Source organism: Phasianus colchicus, chromosome Z (assembly GCF_987193195.1).
Source record: "Phasianus colchicus chromosome Z, bPhaCol1.hap1.1, whole genome shotgun sequence".
NCBI classification, from domain to species: domain Eukaryota; kingdom Metazoa; phylum Chordata; class Aves; order Galliformes; family Phasianidae; genus Phasianus; species Phasianus colchicus.
In genome coordinates this window covers 37501940-37518531 of record NC_143476.1, presented here as the reverse complement: position 1 = coordinate 37518531, position 16592 = coordinate 37501940, and the positions used below count along the sequence as shown (strand labels likewise).

The 16592-nt window shown below is 52.3% G+C and overlaps 1 protein-coding gene across 2 annotated transcripts; it reads right to left on the bottom strand.

Moving 5' to 3' along the window:
- Positions 1–5443: 5443 nt before the first annotated feature.
- LOC149912877 (maestro heat-like repeat-containing protein family member 7) lies at positions 5444–15359 on the bottom strand. 2 transcript variants are annotated; one of them, XM_090131726.1, is made up of 19 exons: positions 14692–15359; positions 14412–14491; positions 14080–14205; positions 13730–13809; positions 13392–13503; positions 12982–13080; positions 12624–12728; positions 12225–12377; positions 11943–12094; positions 11489–11627; positions 10484–10635; positions 9947–10094; positions 9356–9493; positions 8775–8951; positions 8049–8204; positions 7792–7893; positions 7577–7679; positions 7279–7338; positions 5444–7012 (listed from the first exon to the last, which is right to left on the bottom strand). In XM_090131726.1, exons 1-19 carry the CDS (start codon positions 14807–14809, stop codon positions 6864–6866), a joined length of 2349 nt encoding a protein of 782 aa, XP_089987852.1. In that variant the 5' UTR covers positions 14810–15359; the 3' UTR covers positions 5444–6863. The 2 variants fall into 2 exon arrangements, with proteins under 2 accessions (XP_089987852.1, XP_089987851.1); XM_090131725.1 differs by having other exon boundaries at positions 13730–14205; positions 14692–15355.
- Positions 15360–16592: the final 1233 nt, after the last annotated feature.

The window sequence follows — 16592 nt, the reverse complement described above, 5'->3', positions numbered from 1 at the left end:
TTTATAATCTCTAAACAATACCCATCTGGGGAACGCGGTCTTTTAGAGATTTGGCCTTCTCTTGATGCCACCTGGGCAGGACTGCCGCAATGCCATTAAGTCGGCTTTGATACTTGTCTTCACCGCACCTCATACAGACATAGAAATCAAGTTAAACGGAACGGCTAATACTGATATTAAGGCTTAAGAAGCCTTACAGAGCCACAAAATGAGCAGAAGAGAATAATGAAAGATTTTAACTGAAGATCTGGTAACTTTGCAGAACATACATAAACTCTGGTTCTTTGGATTGTAGTTTGCCTGGGTTGGGACAATTTTTCATATTTTCAGATGGTCTGCTTGAAAACTAGATGGCTATAATTTGTAGGGAGTTTGGGGTTTCTGGTTTGTTTTTTTGGTTTTTTTTGGTGAATGAGGATGCAATAGCAATCTTTTCTCGGTTCTGTATAACCTGAGTGCCTAAATCATTTTTTATCCACCATATGTGAGCTTGCTGACGTGTAAAACCTCTAGCCACAAGCCTGTCACACAAAGACACACTGTCTCATAAGAAAATATTTTAAAAAGTGGTGCCTCTAATAAGAAATTTTGATGATGAAATTTTGATGATGCATGTCATTTTTTGGTTATAGCTTTATGTGCAGGCCTGTGCTAAATTGCTGTTCCATTCAACTGTTTGTAGCTGAACTCAAAGCCGACGAAGTAGACGCTGCTGACCCACTTTGTGGCGTTGTTAGCTACTGTAATGGAAAATTCAAATATGGAGAGATATGATTGGGGTGGAACACTTGATGCGGTGTGAAAGTAAATGCCTTCTTCAGAAAGATACGTGACAGCTGCTGGGCAACTGGCCAGGTTTTCCGTAGGACTGGTTTTCCTCAGAAAAAACTGGCCAAGTCACATCAGCAGGATCTGAAGACCATCCTTTCCATTACTGGAAACCCGTGGCTTCCTTGTTCTGCTCTGGTGTGTTTCACAAAATGCATGTATTTCACAGAATCACAGAATCATAGAATCACAGAATCACAAGGTTGGAAACGACCTATAAGATCACCTAGTCCAACTGTCTTCTCATGACCACTGCTACCACAAGCACTAACCCATATCTCACAGCGCCTCATCCAGACGCCTCTTGAACACTGCCAGGGATGGCGACTCCACCACCTCTCTGGGCAGGCAGTAAAGCAACAAGCAAAGCAATTTGCAGCAGTAAAGCAACATGCTCATATTGATTTAAATCTCTGACGTTTATTTAATGTATTTAAATAATGGGGAAAACACTGAAAACACAGAAATGGCAGCACTGGCCAGAACCAGCAAGACCCTTTTCGAGTTCTGGAGACAGCTGCATTTTAACGTTTTATATCAAGCTTTATGTCAACTATTTCGTGCTCAGAAGAGAAATAGTTCCCTTCTTCTGTGCTCTCTCTCACTGCACTATTCTTCTGTAGCTAGTTTGTCACGGGTTATCCTTAGATATAAGTCCGTGACAGGGGGCACAGGACCCGGGAAGAAGAGAGGAAAAAAAAAAGGCACGAACGGTTTGCCGCGACCCGGCCGGCCCCGGGCCACGTGCGCTCCGGGAGAGGCGGAAGGGCAGAGAGCTAGCCGGTAGTTTTAACAGAAAGAAAACACAACGACAACGATCTCAGGAGGAAGGGTAATTTACTGAATCTAACTAAACCAAACAAAACGAGAGAGACAAGAGTATCAAGAAATGAGAGTCAAACCACGATAGTGCGAGGGAAAGCACGTGCTTTCTCTGCGGCGAGCCGAGACGGCGGAGCCGGGCCAGATGGGGAGAGGCAGCCGCTCCGGGTCGTGTCCGCAGCTCCACCCCGCTGCCTCTGCCCGCCAGCTCGTCCGGGGATGCCGTCCCCTCCCCTCCCATCAGGATGCTCAAAGAGTCCACAGCAGTAAACGGAACCAGAACATTAACTCGTTAACTCCCACTGGTCCACATGATGTTCTGATGTGGAATACTGACAACAAAAATCACAAAACCACAACATAGTTCCAGGTCTGCATCTCTTGGCAGGCTAAAATCTTCACAGAATCACAGGGGTTGGAATGGACCTCAAGAGATCATCCAGTCCGGCCCCCCTGCTACAGCGGGATACCCTACTCAGGTAGGCATCCTGCCAGGCCTTGGATATCTCCATAGAAGGAGACTCCTCAGCCTCTCAGGGCAACCTGTGCCAGCGCTCCGTCACCCTTACCGTACAGAAGGTCTTCCACATGTTAGTATGGAACTTCCTATGTTCATCTTTTAGGCCATTACTCCTCATCCCCCAAGTTTAATCAGTGGCAGCTTATCCTGTTGTGGCAATTGTGGAGCACTGTCCTTCAATTTAAATAGCAGTTTCACTCCCCTGGCTGTGTGGAGAACACACACGATTGATGGAAGCCACCGTATTGCACCTCAGACCTCGCCTCACCTCACCTCACCTGCGTGTCAGGCTTTGTTTGCTAGACTCAGCCATCTTCCTTCTCACAGCACAGGATTTCTGTGCTCTGCATCCCTATGAAGCCTGCTTCTGCTCGAGTTCTGACTGTCTTTCTTGAAAACAAATGACCAGGAGGCTACTCTCTAATTTACTCGATCTAATATTTTTGTTCTCTGCCCTGCAGATCACCTGCATCCCCCGTCACTGACTACACGGCATTTTAAACCTCTTGTTTAGGTCAGCTGTGCCCAGCATTTAGGGCCAGCAGATAATCCTTCATCCACTGTGACAGAAGACACAAAAACTTGGTCCATACCTGCTGTAGACAAGCTGCTGTCCTACTTTAAAAAAACAAACAAACCAACCAGCCAAAGCAAACAAACAAACAAATAAAAACTGAAGCAAACAAGAGAAACTGTTTCCAGAAAATAAGCCTGCGGTGCAAGAAGTAATCTACTGCCCTTCCAGAAACATATGGACAGACGTGTGTTCTCCGCCCTGAGGAAAGACTCGGGTAGCAGTCTTTATTGCCCGTTCCCATATGCAGACCCACACGGAAAGACTATCTATTTTCCCTTCTGCCCACCAGTTCACTTCAAATGCAGCCCATTTCAGATCTGTCGAGGCCTCCAGGCAGCAATATGGAAAACCCAAGTCAAGGTATTGAGCTCTGGTTGGAATGAGGAACTGATTTGAGCCAGGAGGAATGGCAAGAAGTTCAAAAGGAAACTCTTGTGTTGTTTGTTGTCTACAATTGCTGAGATTGTTCATACATGATATGGACATTTAGGTTTCAGTATAAACTGTACAATGACTTTGACCGATGAGATAGAATGGATTTTGACTGTTATTTCTGGCACGGGCCACGTTTTGCTCTGACTATATTCCATCCCGTCTGCATTTCTAGTCTTGCAGAATGCCTCCATAGCACTTATAAGTGGATAAGGTCACAGAAATGGAACACAAACATGAACCAAAGCGTATTTACATGTGTCTCGCTCCGATTTATAGGAGGCAGAGGAGGTTCTTTTAATATCTGTGGGGCACAGCAAAGGCTGAAAGGACCATGATCATGATTCACAGGAGGAGAACAACAGAGGCAACAATTAGAGGGGCCCTGCCCCCAGCCAGGGGGTGGAAAGGGATAATGGAGTGTACTGAACTGAGTGGATTCCATGGCGCAGCACATCAGAACCACGGAAATACGAGTGCACTGTGGGCACCGGTGCACAGTGCACTCTTAACACCCCTGAGTCACAAAGGCACAGCAGTAATTTATATTTCTGGAGTGACTGGGGGCTCCCAAGAGTTGACTGTGTTGGAGGCCAAAATAAGCCTCACTGGTAAAGACTGGCAAAAGCACTCTATTGAAACTGGCGCAGGCGCTCTGTGGATACTTGGTATTGATTTCCTCAGAAGGGGATGTTTTATGGAGCCCAGCGGGTACTGGTGGGCCTTTGGAACAGCTGCTGTAGACAGAAGATGTTAAGCAGCACAGATTGTTCTATGAGCTGGTTTTGCTATTAAGCGAAGCAAAGTGAAGGGACCCGCACAGGAAATTCAGTTCTTAGGCGTAACTTGGCAAGACGGGCATTGTCACATCCCAGCAGATGCGGTCAACAAGATTACAGCTGTGTCTCCCCGCTCTTGTAAGAAAGAGCCGTGATCTCTTCTGGGCACAGTGGGCTTTTGGAGAATGCGTGTTCTGAACTATAGCCTCACTGTAAGACCTCTTCATCAGGTGATGCAGAAGAAGAAGAATTTTAGGTGGGGCCCCAGTCAGCAGCAGGCTTTTGAGCAAATTAAACAGGAGATAGGCAGAGCTGTGACCGTGGGGCCAGTAAGGATGGGACATGATGTAAAAAACATCCTCTAGACTGCTGCTGGAGAGAGGCCGCAGGAGATACCTGAGGCCGTCCTCTTGCATTCTGGAGTCGAGCTCTGAAGAGGCTCTGAAGAGCATTATAGTATGACTGAAAAGGAGTGGGTTTGAGCTGCTCCCAGAGTAATCAATAGTACTGATACGCAGGTCCTTTTAGCACCTCGACTGCCGGTGCTAAGTGTTTAAAGGGAAGGTTCCCTCCACCCATCATGCCACCAGTGCCACTTGGAGTAAGTGACTTGCATTGATTACACAGTACGTTGTGGAGTTAGTTACATGAGCATGAAGGAGATACGAAGAAGTGACATGAAAACCCACTTCCGCAAGAGGAGCCCAGTTCCCTCAACCTTTCCTCATATGAGAAGTGCTCCAGCCCTCTGATCGTCTCAGTGGCCCTCCTCTGGACCCGCTCCAAGAACTCCACGTCCCTCCTGTACTGGGGGTCCTTTGTCTGGATGCAGAACTGCAGATGGAGCCTCACAAGATGTGAGCAGAGGGGGACAATCACCTCCCTCTCCCTGCTGGCCACCCCTTTCTTAATGCAGCCCAGAACACAGTTGGCCTTCTGGCCTGCAAGTGCACACTGCTGGCTCATGTCCAGCTTCTCGGCCACCAGGACCCCTGTTTTGATGACAGAGCACCATCCGTTAGGAAGACGCTGTTTTTAACATCTGGTCTTTGGACTGCTCTTGTCCAAAAGCTTTTGCTAGCAACCTTGTCATACTATGGAGATTTGCTATTGAGACAGAAAACTCAGAGTGCCAAAAGGAAGGGATTATTTCACAAGGTTATGCAGGAAGAAAAAGTCAGGATGAGTAGTAGGAAAGTCAGTAGCTCAAGGACACAGAGCGAGGATTTCTGTTACAAAGTAGGTTATTGCCACAGGTAGATGAGAGCTTAGCAAAATCTTGCCCTTCAATTGAATGCATGCTGTGTTTGCTCGTTTGGTAAATTGTGCAGCTCCGTGTATCTCTGATGGCAGTCTTTGCTTAGGCAGTCGCATCTACAGCCTGCCAACCCCTTCCCTCTCTATTCTTTATAGCCAAGCAAATGCCATCTATATGCAAAAGCCTGACCATTTACCATGTAGGTGGCCCACGATGCCATCCAAACTCCTTGCTCTCCTGTATCTCCTGCTTTCTATTTCTTTACCAGTGCCTGTAGTATTCCAACTCAGTCTCTCCTTCCTCAGTTCTTGTGCACAAGGGCCTTCCCACCAGAGTACCAAATCAGTTCATATGAGAAATTTCCTCAAGTGACTCTTCTCCCTACGCATTTACTCAACCTCCGTTTTGTTGATTTCATTAGTAGTAAAAATAATATTACTGTTATTTTAAGAGTTGTATGTCAGCAAAGAAGGTTTGCAGAATCATTCTTTGCCCCGTTTTGAAATGCAAACTGAAAACCAGAGATAGAGCTCTGAGTCTGGATTTCTGGGTCTCCCAGATATAAGAAAAGAAAAGATGTTTTTTTTCCCCTTGAAATACAAACCCATTTGTCTTATTCCACATGACGCTCATGCTCAGGCACACAGCACAACTGAGAAGCAGAAGCTTTGCTTCCCAGCACTTCAGCTTTGCAAGAAGCTAGGAGAACCATTACTTTCTTGCTTTGTATCTGTCACAGGCCCAGCAAAATGAGCAGGTATCTTGTTCAGGGCTGCGTACGTGTCCACCCATGAAGTTAGTCTTATTTTGTACACGGAGGGCGTAGTGGCCTTGACAGAGTTTGAAGAAAGGCCACGAGGTTCTTAGGAATGATGAATGCCGGTTTGGGATTTTTTTTTTTTTTTTTTTCAGTGGAACTGCATGCTGTTGCTGAGTGTCCAGTTCTCCAAAGGATCTGTATCTCCACCCGAGGCCTCTGGTCCCCCTGGAGAGAATCAACAGCATTTCCCAGCTGAGTATCGTCAGCAGACGTGCTGAGGATGCACTCCTACAGCCCACCGCTACAGAAACCTTGCACATAAGCTCAACTCGGGAGGACACCAAGGGAATGGCTTTGCAATCCGAGTCTTCTTTGTAAGGACAGATGTGACATACAAAATCAAACTCCATAAGGCATGTAAAGTTATATAGTAGGTATGTTTATTATGGTGCCGGGTGCGAGGGTGATGACTCCTAACTCGCACAACGAAACACTTGTTGGTTGCTTATTTATCACACCAAATCATACATATAGGTAAGATGACACAACAGGTGGGTTGAGCTTGCTTGAACAGTTCCAAGATGTCGTCATAATGTTCCAATTAGGTCGGGGAAATCATTATGATATGTTCCGCCTCTGCATGCATGCGTTCTGCTCTCTGGTGGTCACAGGCAGAGGTCTTCTCCAAGTCTTCTTCACAAAGGCTTTCTGGTGTACTTTTCGCCGTAGTCAGTCACTAACTACAGACCCAGTTCAACCAGCAGGTTCCTGTTCTTTGTTTCAAGATGTCTGTCAAGGAGCTCCTGGACTCCTTGCGTTGTTAAGGGGGTCTGTCTTGCATGACAGGAATGCGTGTCATGGCAATGTCACTGTTCTAGAATTACATTTCAGGTGGTTATGCAGGGGCAGCAGCAGAGTGCTGCGAGCCTGCTCCGTCCTGATGCCTCCTGCTGCCTTTGATGTCTCAGCATCTGTATTGTGTCGGCTGCCAGGGAACGGACTGCCAGACAGATGTCATCTTCCAAAGGCTGAAAGGCTGCAACAGAAGGAAACAGAACAGAGATGAAACCCACCAGCACCTCCTGACCGTACCATCGCGACTCATTGCTCTTCCAGGCCCAGAGTAGCATGTGAGACTGAGGGATCAGCTGGAAGCCACTGCTCAGGAGTGCCCTACCTGCCCCAGGAATGCTCCTCTGTCCCTGCAGCATTTCCTTGCAGCAGAGCAAGGCACAGCTGCATGCTGCCCAAGCTCAGCCCCCTGCCCCCCGCCCCAGCACACGCAGCACTGCCCTCACTCACCACTGCAGATTTCATTCAGCATTTCCTCACTTTGTTCCCCAGATTGCTGCACAGCCAGCCCTAGGGAAAGAGCTCCCGTCAGACGCCCACTCTCCAACACACTCCCCAGAGCACAAACTGCAGCCCAGCCAGCCCAGTTGATCCCCTCCCGTGCTGCAGGCAGGGATGGTGCCCGAGGGGGCACCTGAGCAAGGCACCCATTGGGGCTACTAGCACGAGCAGGCTGTATCCGGGGGCCGCAGGGCTACGCCTTGCTGCTAGGGCAGGGCCCAAAAAGGGACTCAGGGGTTGGGCTCACTGATGAATTTGACAGCTTCGCATCGCAAGGAGGTCTGAGAATCCTTCAGGTATGGCAGGCTCTGCCACAGGTATTCCTCCACTGTCCTCTTGTCCTGGTGCAGCTGGAGAAGAGCAGAAAGGCATGGGACTTGCAGAGCCTCCCCAGATGCAGGTGCAACCCCTCCTGCCAGCATCCCCTTTCCCCCAGCAAAAAGGTGGGGGCTGTGTCCTTACCAAACACCTCCTGATCGCTGCTATGTACTCCTGCCGGGCCCGGTGCTTGAGCTCCTTCCACTTCAGGAATTCTGCACAAGCCACGAGTGCTTCCCCAGATGCCTACACAACAATAGATGCAGGGAGATGGCACCACAGACACGCTTCCCAGCGTCTGAGTTCTTGCTGAACTCGCTCTCAATTCCCAGACCATCGCTGCCACCGCTGAGGTGTCAGCACATCCTTGCCTGCATTTTGGTCAGGTCTGTAATTTGTACCTGTGCTACTCTCGGGGTCTCGTCACTCATCTGAAATAGCAGAGGCAGCAGGGCCCTGCGCACAGCCTTCTTCATGTTTCCCTTCTTATACCACAGCACAGCGTCCATCGTATCTTTGAAGAGGCGGATGGAGCCTTCTCGCACTTCACTTGACACCTGAGGGGGAACACGCAGACCTCAGCAACGCACTCTCACTGCCCATGGCGAGCACGAGCGGAGGCGTGGCTGATGTGAAAGGAGATGCTTTGCAGTCACATTCTGCACCATGGCGCTGTGCAGTCGTGCAAAGCAGTGCAACAGGTTTCCAGCACAAGGTGCCTGTGCCCCCAGGCCCCCCAGCAGGTCAAAGCAGCGCTCCTCAAGAAAATCTTGTCAAGGAGACAGGGCTGGTCCTCGGCAGTGCCTCCAAGGCACACACTGCCCACTCAGCCTCCAGCTCCCTGCTGTGGCTCCTGGAGAGAATGCCTGGCACGGGTAGAGGAGGGAGCACTGGCGGGTCTGAAAGTACCCTTTGGCAGAAGATGCTTAGCACAGCAGCCAGGCTGGGCCCCAGCACAGGGGCCTCACATCACGAGGAACAACCAAGCTACGCTGCCAAGGACAAGGCCTGCTGGGCTGCAGAGCCCAGAAGACATCTCATTCTCGAGAGCTGGAGAAGCAAAGAAAGGAGAACGCCCTCTGGTCGAGCACCCACCCACGGAGATCAGCCTCCCACGGCAGACTTACATGATTAAAAAGAGGCAGAATCTTCTCAGCCAGCTCCAGAGCAATGGGACTGGCATGCCTCTTCTCCAGGTGGCGCACTACATTTCTGAAGATGTTCAGCACCTTCAGAGTAATGGGCGTGTTGGCAAACTGCTGGGTCTCCATGATGTCTGGAAGCAGGGCTCGTATGACACTTGCCTGTACAAAACACAGATTTCCTTCTCACCAAAAGGACAGTGGCCACCCTGGCCTAAAACCTCTGATTACAGAGCACCAGCTACACGCTTTGCTTGCTGGTAGCTGCCACAGGAATGGCAGCGGCAGACTATGGGCAGGCGTGCACTTATAGCGATGGGGAAGACAGGAGAAGGAGGGCAGGTGAGCAAGAACGCCATGGCCCCTGCTCGGCCACCGCCTTTTCCAACAGGCCCCCAGGTAACCCATCTGGAAAGCTCCTGGAAATCTCCCCAGGCAGCCACCAGGCCCCACCAGGCCATCACCCCGACTCCTGAGTCTCAGGCAACCCCAAGGCACAGTGTTGCCCTCCACTCCAGCGCCAGGCTCCTCAACAGGAGGGCTTAATTTGACTAGGTCCTGCTCACCATCTCAGATCTCTTGGACAGCAGGACCAGGCCTCTGAGCACCAGACAGAGCAGTGGCAGGCTTTCAATGTTCAGAAGCCTCTGCAGGACTGCAGGCTTACACAGCTCTTTCAGCATCTCTTCAGTAGGGTGCATCACCTGAAACAAAGGCAAGCAGTGAGAGCCAGGCAGAGGCAGCAGGACTCCCTGCACCCTGCAGCTCCTGGCTCTTCTTGCAGCTCAGGGCTGGGCACTGGGAGACACAGCGTGGCCTGGGGCAGCAGCGCCTTTGGAGGGCTCCACCATCCCTCTGTGCCCCAGGCCTAGCACTATGCAGGATGACTTTCTGGCCTGCTCCTCCTGCCCTCTGGCCTTCAGAAGCCTTTGAGGAGCAGGAGCTGGCACAAGAGAGGCACCAGCCGAGGGTGGCCACAGGCACTAAAGCCAGCTCAGCCTGCATGGAGGCAATGGCTCTCCCCAGCCCCAGCCGTGGCTCTGTTGCTGCAACAGCCCTGTCTCAGGTTTCCAGTCTGGGGAGCAAGGCAGGGGAAGGCGGGGAGCTGGGCAAAGAGAGCCCCGAAGGACAGCACGGTGCCTTGTCCAGTTACTCACAGTGAAGCGGAGGAGGCCCAACTCCGCTGTGGTGACATTAAATATCTCACACAACTGTTGGTCCTGGAGAACATTGCTGAGTTCATCCAAGATCCTCTCTGAAGATTCCAGCATGGGAAGCACACTGTTCCACATCTCCAGGGTAGCGCTGCAAAGAGCAATGCTGTGTCAGCAGGGCTGCCTCCGCCACAGCGCCATGGCTCACGCAGGCCCAGCAGGCCCCAGGCTGTGCTTCAGCCCGGGCCCTGCCACCCCGCGTGCTTGGGGAGGTCTGGTGGCCCGGCCTGGGCAAGCAGGAGGGGCTGAGGTGGCCTTCCCCGAGGGGCAGAGCAGAAGCCTGACGAGAGGCTGTGGGCTGCCTTGGTGGGTGTGAGCTGCTGCAGCCCTGAGGAAAGCACAGTGCGCTGGAAAGCACAGTGCGATGGAGCGCCTGCTCCTCGGGGGTGTCCTGCAGCTTTCCTTGGCTCTGGCAGCAGGAGCGTCTCTGAGCCCTGCTCTTCTCAGGGAACAAACACACGGGGCTGTCTGGGCTGGTACCTTTCACACTGGGGAAGGTCGATCAAAACACTCCTCAGGACCTCTCTGGGAAACTGGATGGTCAGACTGTCAAGCAGTGAGAAGAGCGTCTTTTGAGGTGATTTGCTGCTCCTTTCCAGGCTTCTCTGGATGGACCCCAGAATCTCTGGCACCTGTTGCAAGAACACGGGGAGAATGCTGCTGTCACTGCAGCCAATTGCACCCCAGCCACCGCTATTGCTGCCCTGCCCATTGCTCTTTGCTGGTTTCAGATGGCTTCAGATCACAAACAGCAGTGGAGGGAAGAGCATATCGTTGGCATGGCTGATGCAAAAGTAGATGCTTCAGAGTCACATTCTGCACAAAGGCGCTGTGCGGCCATGCACAAAGCAGTGCAACAGGTTTCCAGCACGGGGTGCCTGTGCCTCAAGTGCTTCCCCAGCCACCCCACCAGGTCGAAGCAGAGCTTCCCAGGCACCACACCACAGCTGAGACAGGGCTGGCCCTCAGCAATGACTTCAGGGCACTCACTGCCCATTTGGTGTCCGCATTTCTGCTGTGGCACCTGGAGAGAGTGCCTGCTGCTGCTGGTAGAAAAGGGAGCACTGGAGGGTCTGAAAGTAAGCCTTGGTAGAAGAAGCTTTGCACAGCGGCCAGGCTGGGCCCCTGCACGGAGGCCTCACATCACCGAGAACAACCAAGCTGTGCTGCCAGGCACAAGGCTTGCTCCTCCTGCCCTCGGACCAGCACAGACTCTTGCTCTCACGCCTTTGAAGAGCAATCGACCTTTGAGAAGCTGGCACAAAAATGGCACCATACATGGGTGGCCACGGGAACTTTCCCTCTCTGGCCCTGCAGCCTACTCAGCCTTGCGGAGGCCATGCCTCTCCCTAGCCTAAGCCACAGCCTCAACTCTGCCTCTGCCCTGCCCCAAGTTTCCAGCCTGGGGAGGAAGGCAGCGGGAGGCAGGGAGCTGGGCAAAGAGAGCCCTGAAGGACAGCACGATGCCTTGTCCGTGTAACTCACAGTCAGACGAAGGAAGCCCAGCCCCACTGTGATGATCGTGCATGGCTCTTCGTCCTGGAGAAGGCAGCGCAGTTCATCCAAGATTTTCTCTGAAGATTCCGGCATGGTAAGCACCATCTTCCAGATCTCCAGGGTAGCGCTGCAAAGAGGGAGCAATGCTGTGTCAACAGGGCTGCCTCAGCCACAGCGCCATGGCTCAGGCAGAACCAGCAGGCCCCAGGCTGTGCTGCAGCCCTGGCTCTGACACCTCGCGTGCTTGAGGAGGTCTGAGGACCCGGCCTGGGCAAGCAGGAGGGGCTGAGGTGGCCTTCCCCGAGGGGCAGGGCAGGAGCCTGACGAGAGGCTGTGGGCTGCCTTGGTGGGTGTGAGCTGCTGCAGCCCTGAGGGGTCCACTGGCACTGGAAAGCACAGTGTGATGGAGCGCCTGCTCCTCGGGGGTTGTCAGGGCTGGTACCTGTCACTGTGTGGTAGGTGGGTCAATACGCTTGTTAACACATCTCTGGGAAACTGGCATGCCAGCACGTCAAGCAGTGATGGGAGGATTGCCTGAACTGATGTGCTGCTGCTTTTCAGCTTTCTGCAGAGGTACCCCAGAATCTCTGGCACCTGTTGGGAGGACAGAAGGAGAAGGAGACAGAAGGAGATTTGCCCTGCTGCCACTGAGATTACTGCTCTTCCCAGTGCTCTGGCTTGACTCAAAGTGGCTACGGATGCCCAAGAGCATCTGAGTGCTTACTTCTGTTAGCCAGGTGCCAGGGTCTTTCAAAACCATATCCAGTATAATCCTGGCATACTCCTTGTCCTCAGAGCTGCAGTCAGCAATGGTCTTATCAAGGGTTATGAGGACGATGCCTGTAATCTGAGGAGTGCGGAGGAATCTTCTAAGCAGCTATGGTAGGAGGGAGAAAAGGGAGGGAAGACAAGTCAGACTGAGTGTGAGAACATAGTGTGGAGGGAGAAGACGAGAGGAAAAGGGCCAAAGAAGACACTTGCTTCAGGGCAGAAACATGCTGAGGGCCCCCACCTTGTCTCTCAGTGCCCAAGCTTGTCTCTCAGATACCCCTAAGCTGTAGAGGCAGCTCTGGGATGCAAAAAGAGGAAGAGGGAGCAGGCTGGAATGTTCACGTCTCCTTACCTGCTGCCTGAAAGTGCTGGCCATGAAACCGCAAAGCTTCCAGACCTGCTTCATAGCCCTCTCACGCACAATTCTGGCCCCGGAGAAGGTGAAGGACAGCAGCAACTGTGAGGAGAGGAGCTGCTGGTTAGCTGGGACTGCTGATGCCCACTCCAGCAGAAGCAGGTCTGCCGAGCTCCTGGCTGGAACCACGGCATCCATCCAGACTCAGGCACCCTGAGCTCGAGCCAAGCCCATCTTGGGGCTACTGCCACTGGGGCCGCTTGCCGGCTCCAGCTGCTGCCAGTGCCGTTTCCAAGGAGAGGGCTCAAATTCTACCAAAGGGACCTCTGGGGGCAGAGCTCTACAACAGACAGACCTCCAAGATACTCTGCAGCCAATTATTGACGCTGCTGATGGGATGGCTGGGATGGCTGTCTAGCATAATCTGCAGCATGTTGTCCATAGCATTCAGGGTCTGCAAAGAGAACAGTGGGTTTTGTGGAAGTCTTTCAGAGGTCGCTCTCACCACCAGGAGACTGCTGTGAACCCCTCTGGCTGCCAAGGAAGGACACTCACACCCAGGGGCTGCAGAGCCGCAAAGCTGCTGTGCACAGACCAGGCTTCAAGCACAGAGTGTTGCCGGGCCCAGGGCGTGAGAGGTAAGGAGTGAGGGGCAGCAAGGGCGGGAGCCTGCCCTGCAAGGATCTTTCTTAACCTCTGGACACAAAGAATCCAGGGAGCAGCCCAGAGGCCTGAGGTTCAGTAGTTGCACCTACTGGTACGTACATGGTTGTAGAGGCAAATGTTCAATTCCCTCCTTGGAGGAAGGTAGAAGATGACACTGCAGCACACGTTTAAGAGATGTAGCATTTCGTCTTCTGCAATTGCGTTCACTTCACTGCAAGTAGGGAGACCTTGATGTTAGGAGCAGTGCCTCGGTGCTGGGATGGATGGGGAGCCCTGCCAGGAGGCACCTCCTCCTCCACGGGGCTGGCCTGGGTCAGAGGACAGTCCTGATGCCACCAGCTCTGGGGCAAGAGCCAAGACCCAGCGGAGAGCTGTGTCAGGGCCACCAGGATCGAGCCCTGGGGATGTGCTGGCAAAACCAGGGGCTGGGCAGGTACCTCAAGGCAGCAATAGCATTCATGCAGTGGTATCTCAGGGCAGTGTTCAGCTGCTCCTTGGGCTCCTCGCACAGTAGAGCCTGCAAAGCACAACCGGGATGGCACCTGGCAGCCACCAGCACCCAGCACCAGCAAACCCGGCACCGGCTGGTAGGGCCTGAGTAGCCCCAGTGCCCCTTGACCAACACGGGCACCCAGATGCTGCTTTCCACCTCCACTGCTGAGGTCTCAGCAACACCTGGAGTCCCATCTGGGGCACATCGGTGTCCGTGCACAATTTCCCTGCCTCCCTCTCCCCTTGCCCTGTGCCCCTCACAGGGCGCAGATTCCTGGGTGCCATGTCCCCTCACCTCAATGTTCTCTGTCAGATTGTTTAGGAAGCAGAAGACATCCAGGCTGTCTGTCAAGCCCGTCTTTCCAGCGGTGCTGCACAGTGAGCAGATGCAGTTCAGGAACTGCATCTTCTGCACCAGATCCTGGCAGGCACACAAGAGACCAAGGAGTATGAGCACAGAGCGCCACGGTCAGAGGGACCGAGTGTTGCAGGGTGTGGCGCAGTGTGGCAGGCCCGCAGGGCAGCAGCCGCTCTGCCCAGCCAGCAGCCCTCCTGCAGCCTGAAGGCAGAGCCAGAAAGACCATCTGGAGATGCAGGCACAGCCAAGACGGAGATGGCTGCTATTACCTTTTCCTCGCTGATGACGTAGGCTTCAATGCAATCTATGGCCTCCTTTTCCATTTCATAAACAGGCAGCCAGTCATCATCTAACCAAGGAAGAGAGTGAGCAGCGCTGTAGAGGGGCCAAAGGCAGGCACAAGCAAAGGAAGGAGCTCTGCCCGCTCCAGCCCTGGGCCCGCTCCCCTGACACAGCCTGCCCGTGCCTGTCAGGACAAGGGGCCCTGGTGTCGAGCAGGGGGCACTCACTGCCCCAGCCCTGCCCACCCTGCTGGGGACCCTCACTCACCAGCATACAGTGGCTGCACCTCAGTCACCTGGTAGGGCTCCGGTGAAGGTCTTCTCTCCTGGGGAGCCCTACTCTCAGCCCAGGCCACCCTGGGTCGTTTAGGAGGTTTCCTCACCATCTCGTGCAGTGAGGGCTGAGGGTGGGGAGGGGGCAGCCGTGGGACTGCCAAGGGTAGAGTGAAACGACGTGGGCTGCGCTCGGGGGCTCCTCGCCAGACCCGCACACTCCTGCCCTGTCGCCTCGCTGTCCTGCCGGACACTGCGGGGCCGCCGTGTCGGTGCCGGCTATGCCTGGGTGTCACAGGGACGGGTCACAAAGGGCCCCACTGTGACCCGCTGCCCCGCCCGGGCGGGGCTGGTTCCGGGCCCCCGGTTGCAATGGCGTAGACCAGACTCCCCAGGGGGAGGGGATGTGTGCGCCTGCTTATCCAGAAAGCTTTGGAAGTGGGCCTGAGAGCAGCTGGACTGCCCAGGCTTTCCTGTTTCTACTGAGGCCAGAGATGGCTGCAGCAGGACAGAGGAGGAAGACGAAGACTCGCTGTCAGCTCACACGCTTGTGAGCTCCAAGGTCCTTATGATTTCTGAATCATAAAGATGGAAATGATAAGCTTCACACAGGAGATACAGTTCCGTGCCCTTATTTCTGTTTAGCTGACAATACACTGTCAAATAATTGGGAACACCGCACTCCAGGAAGGCATTTCCCTGCAATTGATCAGATAATTTTTTTTCTTCTTCTTCTTTTGTTTTATAATCTCTAAACAATACCCATCTGGGGAACGCGGTCTTTTAGAGATTTGGCCTTCTCTTGATGCCACCTGGGCAGGACTGCCGCAATGCCATTAAGTCGGCTTTGATACTTGTCTTCACCGCACCTCATACAGACATAGAAATCAAGTTAAACGGAACGGCTAATACTGATATTAAGGCTTAAGAAGCCTTACAGAGCCACAAAATGAGCAGAAGAGAATAATGAAAGATTTTAACTGAAGATCTGGTAACTTTGCAGAACATACATAAACTCTGGTTCTTTGGATTGTAGTTTGCCTGGGTTGGGACAATTTTTCATATTTTCAGATGGTCTGCTTGAAAACTAGATGGCTATAATTTGTAGGGAGTTTGGGGTTTCTGGTTTGTTTTTTTGGTTTTTTTTGGTGAATGAGGATGCAATAGCAATCTTTTCTCGGTTCTGTATAACCTGAGTGCCTAAATCATTTTTTATCCACCATATGTGAGCTTGCTGACGTGTAAAACCTCTAGCCACAAGCCTGTCACACAAAGACACACTGTCTCATAAGAAAATATTTTAAAAAGTGGTGCCTCTAATAAGAAATTTTGATGATGAAATTTTGATGATGCATGTCATTTTCTGGTTATAGCTTTATGTGCAGGCCTGTGCTAAATTGCTGTTCCATTCAACTGTTTGTAGCTGAACTCAAAGCCGACGAAGTAGACGCTGCTGACCCACTTTGTGGCGTTGTTAGCTACTGTAATGGAAAATTCAAATATGGAGAGATATGATTGGGGTGGAACACTTGATGCGGTGTGAAAGTAAATGCCTTCTTCAGAAAGATACGTGACAGCTGCTGGGCAACTGGCCAGGTTTTCCGTAGGACTGGTTTTCCTCAGAAAAAACTGGCCAAGTCACATCAGCAGGATCTGAAGACCATCCTTTCCATTACTGGAAACCCGTGGCTTCCTTGTTCTGCTCTGGTGTGTTTCACAAAATGCATGTATTTCACAGAATCACAGAATCATAGAATCACAGAATCACAAGGTTGGAAACGACCTATAAGATCACCTAGTCCAACTGTCTTCTCATGACCACTGCTACCACAAGCACTAACCCATATCTCACAGCGCCTCATCCAGACGCCTCTTGAACACTGCCAGGGATGGCGA

Bases quoted from the DNA above. Each gene is read 5' to 3' on its own strand.
- LOC149912877 (XM_090131725.1), bottom strand. From the start codon at position 14,809: ATGGTGAGGAAACCTCCTAAACGACCCAGGGTGGCCTGGGCTGAGAGT. The intron at 12,378-12,623 runs GTAAGGAGACGT...CTCCTACCATAG, and splicing joins CCAGCACTTTCAGGCAGCAG to CTGCTTAGAAGATTCCTCCG. The intron at 8,952-9,355 runs GTGAGCAGGACC...TGTTTTGTACAG, and splicing joins TGTCCAAGAGATCTGAGATG to GCAAGTGTCATACGAGCCCT.